The 16,335-nt window shown below is 43.8% G+C and overlaps 1 protein-coding gene across 1 annotated transcript in view; it reads left to right on the top strand.

Annotated features, from left to right (window-relative positions):
* Window positions 1-7,529: 7,529 nt before the first annotated feature.
* Window positions 7,530-16,335, top strand: part of LAPTM4B (lysosomal protein transmembrane 4 beta) — a 54,487-nt gene continuing 45,681 nt past the window's right edge. The window contains exon 1 of the mRNA XM_032468257.1: window positions 7,530-7,885. Coding sequence (XP_032324148.1) covers window positions 7,787-7,885 — 99 coding nt within the window. The 5' untranslated portion in view covers window positions 7,530-7,786. The remainder of the gene's footprint in view (window positions 7,886-16,335) is intronic.

Genomic DNA, 16,335 nt, shown 5'->3' with positions numbered 1-16,335 from the left:
TTAGCTAGAAAGTGATACTTTGGTGCACTTAATCCACTACTTTTTAATGCTTTGCTTATGCAACAACCCACCTTTTTCTCCTCGGCGCACTGACATCCTGTATCTCAGGATGGGCAAGGTCACTGTGCTAACAACCTGACAAGTCATTTCTTGCCCACACTGCCCATCCACAGTGGGTTGGCTGTGGCTCTGGGCCATGTCGTTGTCACTCTGGGATACTGACGGAGCGGTCTAAACCTGTCACGTTGCCTGTTTCCAGGTAGAGGAGGAATAACCTGGTAACCATCATCGAATTCTTTAAACTTCCACCCACATGGCTTCTGACCATATTTTATTGGCTAAAGCAGGTCACTGGGGACTCCTGAGCTCAAGAGAGCAAGGATGTCTAATCTTCCTGGAGGGAGGGACACCATGGAAAGGGAAGCAGACTTGGGCAAAAGGTTCAGTAGCACCATCTACCATACCTTTAGGAAATATTTCTTCTGCTGAATTGGAACTTTCATCTCTCAGCTGACAGACAACCCTTCTGTGATCTCACCTGCTGATGCTGCCCGATTCCAGCAGCGCTGCCTCTTAAGGAACAATTTGTACAAGACTTTAAATATTTCACTGCATTCTAGCCCTTATTAATTTATAACCATGGATGGAAAATGGAAAATTAAAGTGCTGATATGAGTCATATGGAACACAGGTCTCATAAACTTCAAACCCTGGAGAGGAATCCTTGGCTGTGCCAGAAGCGGGGAATAGCTCAATCAGAGGTTCCCCGGACAATCTAAACTAACTGACTCTGCTCTTTTGCGAAGGAAACAAATTAAGAAACTTGTAAAAAGCTAGAGCAATATCATCAAAGCTTGTGTTTAAAAGTTGTAATTAGAAAGATTTTTAACTCTCTGGGAACAGACACTGTTGTATCAACTTTGGGACATTCCAGTTTTTTATATATATATATATTTTATATATATATATGTATAATTTTTTTTTCAGGAACATATTAGGTAGGGCCTACTTGTATTAGCTGACGTTTTTACTGGGTGCTTCATGCATGTGCTCTGTTTCCTCAGATTGGAAATCCCCGGGGACAGGATCTATGGCGCCTCACGGAGAGCAGAATGCATTTAAGTTCTGCAGAGGGACCATCCTGTGTCAAACACTGGCACCAACACTGCCTGGCAGCAGGACTGAGCCAGTGACTTACAGCCTCTGACCCTCAATTTTTCTCATCTGAAAAAATGGAGATTTTAATGCTTAGCTCATGGGTTTGTTGTAAGCTTGACCTAAAACATGAGCAGGTGCTACATCATGTTAATTTTGTCTAAATCTACCATTGACTACATTTACTGTGTGCCAGGCATGTAACATGCTTTATTTTGTGATAACCTCCCAACAACTATAAAAGCAGAATTATCATTCACATTTTGTAAAAGTCAGGGAGCTGAAGAGATTCTTCCAAAGACACAATCATTGGCAAATTACGCCTTGAACTAATGCCTTTTTTTTTTTGTATGAATGTATTATTTTTTTTCTCGAACTGATGGTTTTATCTATTTATTTATCTATTTTAAATTTATTTTTTAATTGAAGTATAGTCAGTTTAAAATATATCAATTTCTCGTGTACAGCATAACGTTTCAGTCATACATATACATACATATATTTGTTTTCATATTCTTTTTCATTATAGGTTGCCACAAGATATCGAATATAGTTCCCTGTGCCATACAGAAGGAACTCATGCCCGCCCCCCCCAAAAAAAGATTTAAGGTTTCTTTCACTGGTGGGACATAACACGAAGACACTCAGACATATGAAAGGCAGAACTCTGCTACTGAAAGCTCCACAGGAGAGAGGGTGGCCAGGCAGGGCCACGTGGGGGCTGCACCCAGCACAGGGTAACAGGAAGGTGGAATCGCAGGAAGCCGCTTCTGTATGGCAAGCGGGGTGAGATTAGCGAGGCTCTGAGGCTTCCTAGGATGCGGGTGTTTTGAATAACTGCGAACCCGGGGAACAAGGCGCCACCCAGGGTATTAGGTATCCGAGGCGGATGGCCTTGCGGATGGCCTTGCGTAAGTGTGAATTGTCCCGTGGGCATGTTAGAGCCCGATAAGGGATGTCGTCTGGGTGGGCACTTAGCAAACTGCCTGCGAAGATGAACTGAGAGTTTTCAGCCATGGCTTCAAAACTGGGTCAGGGAGGCACTTATGAAATATTTTATTACAGCACCCCATCCGCTGCACTACGTTGTGTGAGATATCTAGAATGGCTTCTGCTTTCCTGTGCCTGCACTCTGACGGCTACAGATGTGTGTGCTTGCATTCCAAATCTTTAAACATTGATAAATTCTACTGAGTGCCATGTTAATATGGCCATTAATCAGAATACTGTGGCCCCACTGTTAGCCAGACTATGCACCACAAATGACTCCCTCTGCCCATCTTTGTTGTCTCATTGTATTATGTTTCTTGGAGACAGGGATTGTGTCTTAGGCTCTCTTTCTCACCACCTCTAGTCCAGAACCTGACCAAACCCCACATGTGTTCTTTAATAAATATATGATTCATTACCTGGGTCTCAGAACGTATCAATCACCATTTTGGACTTCCTTCTTGGCTGCAATTCAGGGCTGGAGCCAGCTCCACGTTCTGACCTTCCCAGTCCTGACCCCTGACTGGGACATCCAGATTCTTTAATGAATCATCTGGCATCCTACTTATTTGCTTCCACATGCTCTTATAAAATTGGCATTGATCGCAGCCTCCATAAAGCACTTCTTTGTTATCTGATGGAAACAAGAGACAGCTCTCACGTTTTTTGGTTGGTGTTTAGTTTTGTTTTTAATTTCTAAGAGGGCTATGGGGACTATCCCTAGGGCAACTTCATGGGCATGTGACCTGGGCCATAGCACAGGGTCCCACGCCTGGTTTTACGTCCCACTGTTGCCATCTTGAAATTCTCAATACTCTTTAAACAAGAGGCCCCACATTTTCAGTTTGCACTGGACTCCCTCCACCCCAAGTTATGTGGTGGGTCCTGCCTATCTCATTTGTCTGCATCTTAAGCTCATGACATTAATTTTTCAAGTCATATGGGTTTAATATTTATGAAACCCTCAGTGAATTAGAATTTCCCCCATTTCCCTCAAAAATAGACTCCAAACCTCTCAGTGTAGTGTGGCATTAAAAGCTTTTCATCTTCCCCTACCTCTACTGACACCCCTAAAACTTCCTTAGCCACATCTCTCTCTCCTCTGCCTCTTTTCCCTCCAAATGTTAACTCCCAACTATTGTACTATGTGCTGTTTCTAAACTTGTGCGTTCGCCAGCTGCTGGGAATATCCTGTTCCCATCCTGCCCGGGATGGTCCTCTGTCTCTCTCCCTGGTTGACTCCAATTTATCCTACAGGTCGGAATTTAGATGTCACCACCTCTGGGAAGTCCTCCCTGACCTTCCCAAACCTGAGATATGGGGTTCTCATAGCCCCCTGTGCTAAACAGATCCTAGCATATCCTTAGCTTGCTAGGATGTTTTTCTGTTTATTTCTCTATCTCCCTCGTTAAATTGTGAGCTCCTTATAGACAGAGATATGTTGTGTTCTGAGGTGGCAGCCAGGCTCAGTTCCAAGGAGTAATAAGATCCCTCTCATCAAGTGAATGAATGAAGGAAGGAAGGAATGGGTCCCTGGTTTATGTGGCGAATGCATGAGGAGACTTATGAGGTTTTCTTTCATCCCACTAGGAGAGCAGTACTTTCATTATTGAAGAAGACATTTCACAGCCTGCTCTGGCAGAGGCGTAGGGATTCCTTTTCCAGTGCATCTAGGGAGGGCGTTGACCCACTCCCCCCTGATTTTTGTTCTTTCCAGGACAGTTAGATAGTAGCTCTTTGAATTTCTCAGCTTTGAGAGGGGTCCTGAAGTCTCTCCTGGGACCGCCCCTTGCCCAGGTCATGGAGGTGGAGCTCAGGTGAGACCTTCTCTACCCTAGAGGACTGTCTGGCTCAATACAACTCCCAGATCAAGTGTTTCTTCCTTCACCTTTCCTAGTCTATGTTCTAGTCACCCTTCACCCAGCCCCACTGAAACACTAACTCCCCACAGTTTTCATGTAATTAATCCCTCCCTGCTTTCCCACTGCATTTTGTTTTTACCTGTAAGGATACTGGCACATGGTCTGACTTAACATCGTGTGACTTGTGAAATAGACTAGTCGATACACTTTGGAAGCAGGAGCAGAATGTTCTAATCTTTGTGGACTTTGTATGTCTCTATGACTTCCACACAGTCACCACTCTAATTAACATGGGGCAATTTGGATCTGTAAAAGAAAGACTGAAATACACTCATCTTAGAAAAGAAGAGAGCTGACAAAGGAAAGAGAGTGGCATTATCTGATGGAAAGAAAAATTTCCCCCAACTCATTGAAAAACACCTGAACTTGGAAGAAGGGGGCCAGGGGAGGATCAGGAAGAGAAAAACTGGAGAAGAAGAAGACAAGGGAAAGGACCTGATGACAAAGAGGTTGTAAGCCCTAAAGTCCTAGAGGTAAGAAGGGTTTAACGTTTGATAATGAAGGCACCATGGAGAGACTGAAGACTGGAGAGGAGGGATGAGCGAATTGCAGGGCAACCTGACCAAGGTCGTGGAGGCTGTTTTCCTTTGCCCCAGAGAAAAGGAGCAAGCATGGCCCCAGACGCTTAAGCTCCATGGGACAAGATCAAAGTGACTCGTCTAAATAGCTGTCCTACTGCAATCAATGCTCCAGTTAAATATGGAGCTGTTTGAAAACGAGTGACCAGCTGTGACCAAGTTCCTTGGGAAGCTGTGACTTCCTTGGGAAGCCTCCGGTCCTTCTTTTGCAGCAAAACCCCATATTCTCTTGCATCCAAATAAATACAACTTCAGAGACACTGGCGTTAAGTTTTATTCAACAAACCTGGCTCACAGACGTATCATTTTTCTCTCTCCCTCGCTCCTTTCTCCGGCTAGGTTTTCTCTACTCGCTCTCTCTCCCTAGCTAAAGCAATTTGGCAAGTGTCTTGCAGTTTGGATATTGAGTAGGAGGCTCTCTGAAATATAAACTTTTCTTGAATCAATGAGTTATTTACCTAATGAGCCTGAAATTCTGGTGGGAGGGCAAAGCTGTGGAAACTTGCTGGGAGTTTGAATTTGAAAAGTTGCATTCCTCATCCTGATTCTCTGTTCCATTCCTTCTCAGAGTACAAACCCTGGTCCTATAGCTGGTTAAAAGTGGCTATGAGCATGACTAAATATTAAGTGGAAGATCTGTTACTATTATGAAAATGATCTCTTATGTGGAAAAAAAACGAACTTTGCAGTGAGAAAACTAAACAAAAACTGAGCTTTTCTTGTTCAGTATTTCTGATTAACTCCCACAATCATGTTACGAGATCCAGCATTTGAGTCCTCTCCACAGCTGATTAGCAAAGCCAATTTATGGGAACCCGGTTGTGGTGAAGAAAAGAGTATTGGTAGACCAGAACTCCCTGACGGCTTTCAGGGAAGGATTTTTAGAGGCAACATTTGGGTTGAGGGCTATGGGGGGCATGGCTTTCTTCTGATTGGTTGGTAGTGAGGTAACAGGGTGACGTTTCATGAATATTAATCATCTGGGGTCCTGTGCTTTATAAAGTTAGCGCTAGTAACATCCTCCAACGCAGAAGGGGGGGCATATGTCTTAGTTTCTGTGTTACAACTCAAAGATATGTGTCAGATTGTTATGTATATCCTTATAGAGGAACTAGGAGTCCTTTTTATCACTGAACTATTATCATTACTTTTTTTGCTTAACTGCTTTTCCTTTGTTTCTGCATTCCCTCACTTCCCTAATTAGTAACTGCTTATACCTGCTCTTTGGAACTCAGGGAAGGCTTAGGAGACAAGCCTTTTCATACAAATAAGAAACGGGGGACACAGAGGCGGTTTCTGTACTCAGGAGGGCCCTGCAGGATCCTGCTTGGTTTTAATGTTTATTATTTCTGATTAAGGGCCCACACCTGACGTCTCTGAAGATGACTCTTGGGTCTCTCAGGATCCAGGTTTAAGCGACACAATAAGAATGTTACAGCTTTACAACTTTGTAAAACTAACCAGTCTTGCACTTAAACAGCCTTATCTAACATTCTTTTTCCTTCCTCTATAATCTGTCTTTAAGAAATGTAAATCCAATCAGTTTTCCTCTTGTTCCAAGTTTGAAACTTTGACATGCTATAATAATCTTAACTTGTCTGAGATGCTTGGCTTAAAAAGTCATTAGAGGCTAACCCAGGACAAGGGCACTTCCAGACAAAACAGCAGATGGGAAGAAAAAGCCCCAGACTGGAGTTCTGTCTTTCAGCATCTAGTAGTGCTCTGTGTTGTATCTTGCGGATGTTAACTGAAAAACTGGGTTCACTTGTTGGTGAGCATCAAGCCAAAAGACACAATCAAGTCAAAGATCAGGAGAAGGAAAGATTTATTACTTTATTTATTACTGAGAACACCCTACTTGCTGCAAGGGTCTTTCTCAAAGCAGCAAAATTGGGGGAGTTCATGCATATTCATAAAGAGGCTTGGGCAGTCTGGTCCCAGAGTTCAAGGTTGAGTTGATTGAAGTCCTGAGAGTCAGAGAAAGTCAGTGTCACCATTCCTTAGGTTCCAATTGATTTGGTGGTTGAGCTCTGAGGGGGGTTTAAATCCTGCAAAATAGCTCAAGAAGTGCCTCAAGCTAGTCTTTATCATTGGAACAGAACTGAATCTTTACAACTGATTTGTTATCTTTGCTATTGTTACATCTCTTGCCTGATAACAGTTTGTTCTTTTGGTCCCATAAGATTATATTATTCTTAAAATTCTTACTATTCTTGTCCCATAAGACCTTTTCAAAGACAAGCACTGTGGCCAGACTTACATCACAAAATAGCTTAGGCCCAAAATGGCTTCTCTTATGTCAAGAAAGCCAGGCCTGGTTCTCTTTAAACATACGTGTCTCCGCCCCAATCCACTTACATAGAGAACTTGTGGCAGTAACTGGCTTGACGACTGTTTCTTTAGTTACAGTCATGATTAAAAATGCTACGAAGCACAGCGAGGACGTCCTTGACACACGTCCTATTTTCTGGGAAAAGATTACTACCACAGTAATTGAGCTATGAAGCAGAGACAAATTGCTCTTGGCAGCTTCAGCAGTGGTTCAAAGTACTGCAATTGACCGGAATCACCCCTACTGCTTTCCCTCCTTCAGTCTGCAAGATAAGGGTGATGGCATTGCACCTACAGATTATCTGCAAGATACAAGCGCAATGAGAGAAACCCACAAGCAACTGGACTATAACGGGATCTCAAACCCGTGACAGAGTTACACAAATGACCAAATGAAAGAGGAAAGGCCGGAAACTCCACTGCGGGCCCACTCTGAGACCAGCGAAGGGTGCAAGACTATTTATTTATACCCGTCCCGCGGCGCCAGCAGCTGGCCGGAGCCCGCGGTGACATCACGGCCCAGGCGCGGATCACGTGGTCCGAGGACCGCCCCGCCCCCTTCGGCTGCACCTCCTCCTCCCGCCGCACTCGCAGCGCAGGGTCCGGCCCGCGGTAGCCGCTCGGAGCTCTCCAGGCAGGAGCCAGTGCGAGGGCCGGCGGGCGGCAGACGGCGAGCGAAGCCGGGAGCCGAAGTGGGTGCCAGGGCAGCCGAAAAGCCCCCAGGAGCGGCGCGGCGGGCCCAGAGCGACGCGGCCGAACCTCCTGCAAACTTGGGCGCGCGCTCGCGCCACTGCGCGGGCGGCCGGAGCGATGAAGATGGTGGCCCCCTGGACGCGGTTCTACTCCAACAGCTGCTGCCTGTGCTGCCATGTCCGCACCGGCACCATCCTGCTCGGCATCTGGTACCTGGTGAGCGCGGCCGGTCGCGGCCAGACCCGGGGCGCACCTGCCGGGGAGGAGCGCCGGCGGCCTGAGTGCCCGGAGACCCTGGCCCGCGCCCCAGCCTTGCTTTTCACGCCCCCTACTTGGCTCCTGGTTCGGCCTCGGGGTGGGCTGACGCCGGCGCTAATCCGCCTAAAGTTGTATTATTAGAAACTTAATTCTCTGGGTGAGCCTGCCCGCGAGGCCCCCGTCTCGGCCAATCTGTGGCGGGGGTGCGGTCAGGGCCTGGAGCTCGGGGGCGTTTCGGGGGTGCTGCTGGGCCGGGGGCGCGGAGAACAGGAGGCACCCGAACGCGCTCCGCCCCCAGCCGGCTGTGGTTTCCGGTGAAAGTGCACTTGGTGGTCGGATAAGTCTGATCCTGTCTGCGGAGCACGTGTTTCCCTTTCTTTCTTCCTAGCCCCCGTTGGGCTTTGTGTTTCCACGGGTCCCTACAGCCGTCGAGGCGAAGACTGGGCACCCTGTGCTGCCCCCAGTCGTCGGGCGGGGTCGCGGACCCGCCGGCCCTTTCTCTCTGCCCGCATCTCGCCTCGGGTTTGCTGTCGGGTCCCCGAGGCACGCTCCCACCCGGAGTTGAAATGATTGGGGGTTCTTTATCCACGCGTTTGTTGCAAAGCTCTTACTCTGGAATGGATTTGCTTGTGGTTTACTGCGTTTCAATCTGCCCGGGGCAGCCATTTTACACCCACTTACTTCCTGCCCATTTACAGGTGATCCCGGTGTACCTTAATAGCCGACATCGCAGGCAAACCTGATTTTTTTTTTTTTCAGTTGGAGCTTTTAAGATCTTATTTGTATGGGAAGCAGTGGTTGTCAGGGGCAGGGAGGAAACCTGATGGAGTCCTGCCCTGTGCCAGCCCCAGGTTGAGCGTTGACACCCCAGGACTGCACTAACACTGACTCGGATTCCACTGCATTTTGGTTTTTGAGACATCATGATGGAGAGTTAGACCCGCGCCACTTTGCGGTGAATACCTACCTCTGCATAGTGAGAAAGTACCTTAAAAGGGGTAGTAAGGTGTCATTTAGAACTTTTTAGTGGGAATCAGTTCTTATTTTCTAAGACATCAGAGTGTTTTGGTCTGTTCGTATTCAGTTTGTGTGTGTGATGGAATATGGACGTTATGTCGAATTGTGAACTCGTTTATTGTGGGTCATTTTAAGCGGAACATCCCCCTCGCCCCCCAGACATACGGTGTTCTCTGCGCTATTTTATAGTTTGAAGTTTCCTTTAGTCTGTGCCTGTCACAGGCCACGCAATAGAAATATTTGGCCTTAAAAGCTTTCCAGCAGATCTTTGGTATGTATGTATGCAGTGTGAATGCAGATGAAACATCTGCTTATTGGCTCAATTCTGATTTTGCTAAAAGCTAAGAAATCTTTACAGAAATTTAAAATTACGGCAAAAGGATGGTAGATGGCTTCGAAATACTGCTTTTATGGATGGTCCAGACAGATAATTTTATACACGTCTTGTGTCCTCCTTGAAAATGTTTAAATCTGCAGACTTGAAAGTACTTCAGTGAATGTAATTTGTAAAATCTAGGGCACTGCATTAGGCAAATGTACTACATGATCTACAGGGAAGATAAATCTACATGAGCCCTGTTCTTGGCTGTAATCCAACCAGACGGCATTGCTGTGGTAAGGGAGTATTCTGCAAGCTTTGTCTATGGTTTGAGCATGCTCTTTGGGGAAAGTAGTTATTGGTATGCATGTTTTAGCATTTGGAAATATATGGCTTTTTGAAATTAGAAAGCTTTCTAGCAGATGTGAGTAAGAATACCACTTCAGGCAGATCTAACATATGGGAAACCTGGTATTGGTCATCTTTATGGAAAGACTTTTGCATTTCACAAAACAATTGAAACTTTTTAAAATGAATTTCCCTCATACCTTTAAATATAATTTGATTATCCAGAACTTTGATTTACATGAACGTTTTTAAGATAAGGGAGCTGAAGAACAGGGCATGTATTTCTTCCTCCTTCTCTTAACCTGTCACCCCACCAGCCGTCTGGACGGGATGGGGTCACTTATCAGGAAGGGGTAGAGTTTTCAGGAAAAAAAAGAGTAGAGGTATAGATAGATGTTCAAAAAAGAATCCACTAGAAAAACTCTTCCTTAAACTAATAAATGACGGCCTGCCGTGCCAGGTAGTTAAAGTGGATCTTTTTTAATGCATTTTCTGACCGTTTCCTACATGACCGTCCTGGGTGCCAGATACTATACTAGATATGTTGACTTAAAAAAAAAAAAAAAGAACAGTGTAAGAGCTGTGAGTTGAGTTTATTTGGTGACTTCCTGAGGAATCTAGCTCAGAAGACAGACTCACAGATAGTCTGAAGGGGTCAGGAAGGAACCGGGATATTTGATTTTTTTTTTTTTTTTTTTTTTTTGCTGGAAAAAATTCGTAGTCCAACATCAAAAGATGACTACTCATCATAAAGAACAGACACCTCAAGTTAAAGATTTTAGTGCGATTCTATGTGTGGGAAGATGCAAGAATCTGGGCCCACTGAAATTTTTCCTTAGCTAAAAACTATCTAGGGACAGGTATCCAAAGCACAGAAGGCTTCCTTTTTTCCTGCATCCTGAATTCCCCTCAGGTCCACCGTCGGTGGGCGACTGCAGGGGCTAATGCAGATCCTTGTAGAACCGGAATGGCAGGCAACATTTTTCTTTACAGTGCTTTGCATAAGCTTAATTTTATTCCCGGTAAGGTAGATTTTCTTATTCCCATTTCATAGATGAGAAAACTTAGGTGAAGAGAGCTTAGGTGATTTACATAAGGTTGGCTTAGGTTGTGTGTGTGTTTTGTTTTGTTGCCTTGGAATTGTAAAGGTTTCCTTCAGTCCAATATAAAAGCATATTGATTTCAGCTATTTATCTTAGAAATCAATTTCTGTTTGGCTTTGTTTTTTTTTTTTAATTGAGACATAATCTACGTAGGGTGAAATTCACAGATATTAAGTGTACAGTTCACTGAATTGACAAATGCATGCACCTTTATAACCCACAGCCCTAGAGAACATTTCCCAAACCCCAGGGAGTTCCCTTGTGCCTCTTCCCAGTGGGCCCCCTCCGCAGACACCTCACCCCACCCCATAGGTGAGTTGTGCCTATTCATATAAATGGTGTTATACTTTATGTATTGGTTTGTATTGGGTTTCTTTCACTTAGCATAATGTTTTTAATTCATTCAGGGTTTTGAAGTGTATCAGCATATTGTGCCTTTTTATTGCTGAGTATTGTGTGAGCATTCCACAAGTCTGCTTCTCCATTTGCCAGATGATGGACATTTGGGTTGTTTCCCATTTGGGGCTATTATGGATAAATCTGCTCTGAACATTCGTGTTTTTGTTTTTTTTAAGAATGAAATTTTGCCATTTGCAGCAACGTGGATGGACCTGGAGGGCATCATGCTAAATGAAATACGGCAGACAAACACCGCACAACATCACTTACATGTGAAATCTAAAAATACAACAAACTAGTGAATAGAGCAAAAAAGAAGCAGACTCACAGATAGAACAAACCAGTGGTGACCAGTGGGGAGACAGAAGAGGGGAGGGGCAAGATAGGGGTAGGGGGGAAAAAAAACCAAGAAGCACACAGTGCCTTCTGTGGTATTGAGTGGCTGCAGGACATGGCAGTGTGTGTCTGAGAACGACGTTGCTCTGAACATTCTTGCAAAAGACTTTGTGAACATATGTTTTTATTTCTCTTGAGTAAATACCTGGGAGTGGAATTGCCGGTCATTGGGTAGATGTGTGTTTAACTTTATAAGAAACTGCCAAGCGGTTTTCCAAGTTGCCATTTTACGTACACACCGGGCAGCAATGTATGAAGTTCCCGTGGGCTTGGAGTGGTGGCTCTGGTGGCTTCAGTTTGCATTTCCCTGGGACTAATAAGGTGGAACAGTTTGTCTTTGTTGGCCAGTTATCTGTCTTCCTTTGTGAAGTGCTGTTTACTGCTCTTTTTTTTTTTTTTTTTTTTCGGATTTTGTCTTTCTTTTCTTACTGATTTGTAAGGACTCCATATTTTGGATACCAGTCCTTTCTTAAGTGCATCTTTTATGAGTATTTTCTCTCTGGATGTGACTTGCCCAGTCATTTTCATAATGGTACATTTTGATGAATAGGAGTTTCTAATTTCAATTACATTTAATTTGTCACTTTTTTCTTTCATGGTCAGTATTTTCTATGTTCTAAGAAGCCTTTCCCTATCCCCCACCTGTAAAGATATTTTATATTTTCTTCAGAAGCTTTATGGCTTTTATATTTACATCTCATCTAAAATTAAGTTTTGTGTTACAACATGAGATAGAGGTTTTCATTTATTTTAACACCTTTATTGTGGTATGATTCCTGTACAGTAAACTACACATATTTCAGATGTACAATTTGGTGAATTTAGATAGATGTATACACCAATGAAACCACCACCATAATCAAGATAGCTGACATTTCCATCACTCCCCAAGAGGTGCAAATTTCAAACTCCCAATTTATCCCTTCCCACCCCCTTTACCCACTGTATTTATTTTAAAGGCAGTTTAATCTTCACATCTAAAAGTTGATTTATTATATGACCTTTAATAACTGCATACATTTTTAAAAAGACGAGTAAGTGCTTATCCATCTTCACAGAGAATGAGGACTGACTTGTCCTCGCTTCCAGAGGAATCATGACATGAAAGAAATACTTAAAGCACACTGATTGCTATGCAGGCTTCTGGGGTTTCCTCTTTCTTCAGCAAAACTTAATATTCTAAGCCCGAATCCATTAACTTCCTCCTCAAATTTGCCCAGACTCTAGTCTCTCTCTCCCCCTCTACCTAGACCCCCCAGCAAGTTGCCTCTGGTCCCCTTGCATCTCAGTCTCTTCCTTTACTCCATTCCCCTGGCCTGTTGATTTTTGCACTCCCTCCTGACTGCCTTCTTATTCTGTCCTGTTCTTACTCTTGCTACCATTTCCCTTATTTAGCACTCACTTGACTATTATAATAGTATCGTAACTGGTCTCCCGGCTTCTAGCCTTGCTATCAATAGTCCATTCTTTTCAGTCTGTTACAAATGCAATTCCCAGAGGTTTTTTTTCCTCAAACACAAATATGAGCTTGTTATCCTCCTCCTAGAAATGTTGGCTCACTGTCTCAGGGAGATGGATTTCAGGAGCTGTCTGTTTCAAGTCAGCTTAAATTGGCTTACACAGTTAACAGATGGAGTAGTTTCCACCGTAACTCTTCCCCCTTTCTCCCATCCCTCCCCCCTTTCAGGTTATCTTCCTGCATTTGCCAAATACTTTAAGCCCTGAGGCCTGAGATTCATTCTAATTTGACAAATTACGTTATCTGTCCACCCCTGAAACAAAGAGGCCAGGGTTATGTGCCTAGAATATACTTATGAATTTAGGTCCGGGATATTCCCCTGACCCTGAACTATTGGTTAGCGGGGAATGGAACCCTTGGGGTGGGATTAATTTAAAACTCCAGGTTGAGGGCAGAGGGATGAGGAATCAGAGGCTGTTACTGGGAGGAGGAGGAGGAAAGAATATTTGGAGGACAATAAAAAATACTTGCTACCCTCCTTACGCTGAAGTCCACATATGTTATGGAATATGTTTTGCCATCGGGACCTGAATTTCTCCCTACACACTCAAGCATTCTTTTTTTTCCCTTTATAATTTCTTTCACCATTTTATCATGTGATTTTCTTAGTGTGTTTTTAAAAAGTAGGGCTGGTAATTGGAAGAATCTGTCATTGACAACTGGGATATTTCCCTTTGTGCAAATCATCCTTTTTATTATCCCAAGTGTATTTTAGGAGGTTAGTCATTCAGCAACTACATACTGAATGCCTCTTTGTGCCAGACACTATTCAGTAGGGGAGTTGGCCATATATCAGATTATAAAGGATGAAAGAGCTCAGAGTAGCTGGTCTCATTGGCTTTATGACCTGGCCTGTCAAATAATCAGCTAGTTCACTTTGAAAATCACAGCTTGCTTGTGTACCCTAGCCTGGTGGGCTCTTTCTGTATCCTTAGAAGTTCTGGTGCAAAGCTGTTGATTTTTGTCTGGATAGTAATACTGGATAGTAAAACCGACGTCTTGTATTTGTGGAGTGATTGATAGTTTTCAGTGGACTTTCACATTTGTTCTTATTTAGACCTCAAAGCAACCCTGGGCTCAGGCACAATAGGTGGTGATATGCTCAGTTAAGATGAATAGCTTCTTCCCAGCGGTCACATTGTACAAGGAGAATCTGTAAGTCCAGGGCAAAATATGGGCTAATTCATAATACTTACATAATCTTTATTACCTAGTATTTTCCCTACCATGTTAGATTGTAAAAGACCGAAATTCTAAGCTAAAGAGTAAGGATTTTCTTCTGTAGGCAGTGGAGGGGGCACTGAAGGGGTTATAGGGTGAAAGCAGTTTTTAAGGATGGTTGAAAGGGCAGGCTGTTTGAGACGGCTGGCTGGGACATCAGCGAGGGGGTGTTAAGTCTTCCAGACATGAGATGCAGGAGTGCCAGTTCTTCCTAGCATGAGTCTCATTTGCTAATGGTGCAAATAATAGGATGGGAGCTTTTATCAGTTAGTGAATGATACAAGTCTCTCTTGCCATCCAGACTTTCTCCATCTGAATTTAGGAATCGAACAGATTTGGATAGAGCGGGATACTGGAGTTTTGAGAGATGTCTCATGAGCCCCTTTTTAGAGCACAGGCCCTCCCCATGTAGAGAATCCAGGGAAGTTGTATGAAATATTGTCTGGTGAAGATTTCAGTGGTAGTTGTTAAAACTTTTTTAGCTTTTGTTGCATGTTACGATAGATGTTCATCAGAACATTTTAAAGACAACTGACCGAGAAATACAGATTGCCATCAAAGCAATTTTATTAATATCAATTTCTCTGGGACCCACTTTAGATATATCAAGTCTAACAAGGCTTCAAGTATTAAAGTGGTTAACATGAGTTTTGCACCAAGATGTGTATATATTAACTAAACGTGTAATATATTTGTTTTGTTGACTCACTTTGAATCTTCACCGTGAAGGAAGAGGTCGCAGTTGTCTCTTGCATGTACCCCTTTTGGGGCAGACAGAATATTGTTCATAAAGGGATGCTGGTGGAAGTAATGGATGAGCTCTAGCAGCATAACTCACTGCTGTCTCCACTTCCTCCAAGCTTCCTTGAGTCTAAATAGAGCTTATGCAGCCTTGATGAGAGTTCTTAAAGGGCTAGAAACTGGTTTTTTACTTGAAGCAAAATAAAAGTTAAGCAAAGATCACACTTCTTCATTTGCTCCTGACAAACTTTTAGAGGTTAAAAGTCGCCTCTTTGCAGTTGCAGCTTCTAAGGGAAAGTTATTTCTCAGGGACGTATGTAGGGGCCAAAAACTGCTTGAGAAGTACAGTTTCAGATTATTAGTTAAGCTGAGTGTTTATTTCTTAACCTTGGGCAGCTAAAGTTACATAGCTGGTTCTGTGGTGAGAGATGGGGAAGCAGTAACGCTTGGCACAAGTAGGCACTGACATCTTTGTTGACTAACAATACAGGACTGGGAGTTGCAGAAATGGAGGTGTTACAAGTTGGAAAAAAAGAATCACTTAGGGGGTCACCTAGGTGAGGCCAAATGAGATACACTGGAGTCTGGTCTTTCCTTAGTGAGCCCTCAACCTTGTTGGACCAGAGATTGGATTTTGTCAATATCCTCATGTGGAATGGCTGATTCAAGCTGACTAAATTTGCAGTAGATGGACAGGTAAAACCAGAATGCCAATTTATTAATATTCGATGGGGAAATATAATCCTAGTCAAGATGAATGCTCCTGTCCTTAGCCCTGTATGCTTTATTTTTCTGTAGCGGGCACTAAATGATGACTGTCAGTGATTTGAGTACTTACAGCTTTTCTTGAAGACCTGGTGAGGCCAACTTCAGTGTGTCTTCTTCCAGTTATGCTTAAAGAGAAGGATTTGCTTCTTGGATAGTCCTTTTGAGGTCTTAATTTTTGATCTAGCATGACTCCGCCTCCTTCACCTTTTAAGGTAGCACTGGATTAGCTGATACCTGTTCTTTTTTATGTTAATATTAGCTTTAACGCCTGTGTTTGCTATGGTACGGATAAAGTGTTGTAACAGAGATGCAAAAGATGCAGTTTGTTTCTTGCTGTGTTAATAGTAGGGGAGGATTGGCAGACTTTATTCGAGGAGGCCATCCTTCCTGAGACCCAGGCTGGTCGAGCAGCCGTGCCATCCTGAATGTGCGACTTCTCTGGTTCGAGGGGGCTACTTCCTTTATCCTCGTCTGTGTGGTTGGAGGTAGCTCACCAGCACTGTGTTTGTGTTCGGGCCTGCTGGAAGGGAGAGAGGGCACCTGGAAGACAAGCAGCTTCATCTTTTTTAAAGGATGT

Source organism: Camelus ferus, chromosome 25, assembly GCF_009834535.1.
Source record: "Camelus ferus isolate YT-003-E chromosome 25, BCGSAC_Cfer_1.0, whole genome shotgun sequence".
NCBI classification, from domain to species: domain Eukaryota; kingdom Metazoa; phylum Chordata; class Mammalia; order Artiodactyla; family Camelidae; genus Camelus; species Camelus ferus.
Note: the sequence above shows the minus strand (reverse complement) of the source record. Positions and strands in the feature narration are given on the sequence as shown.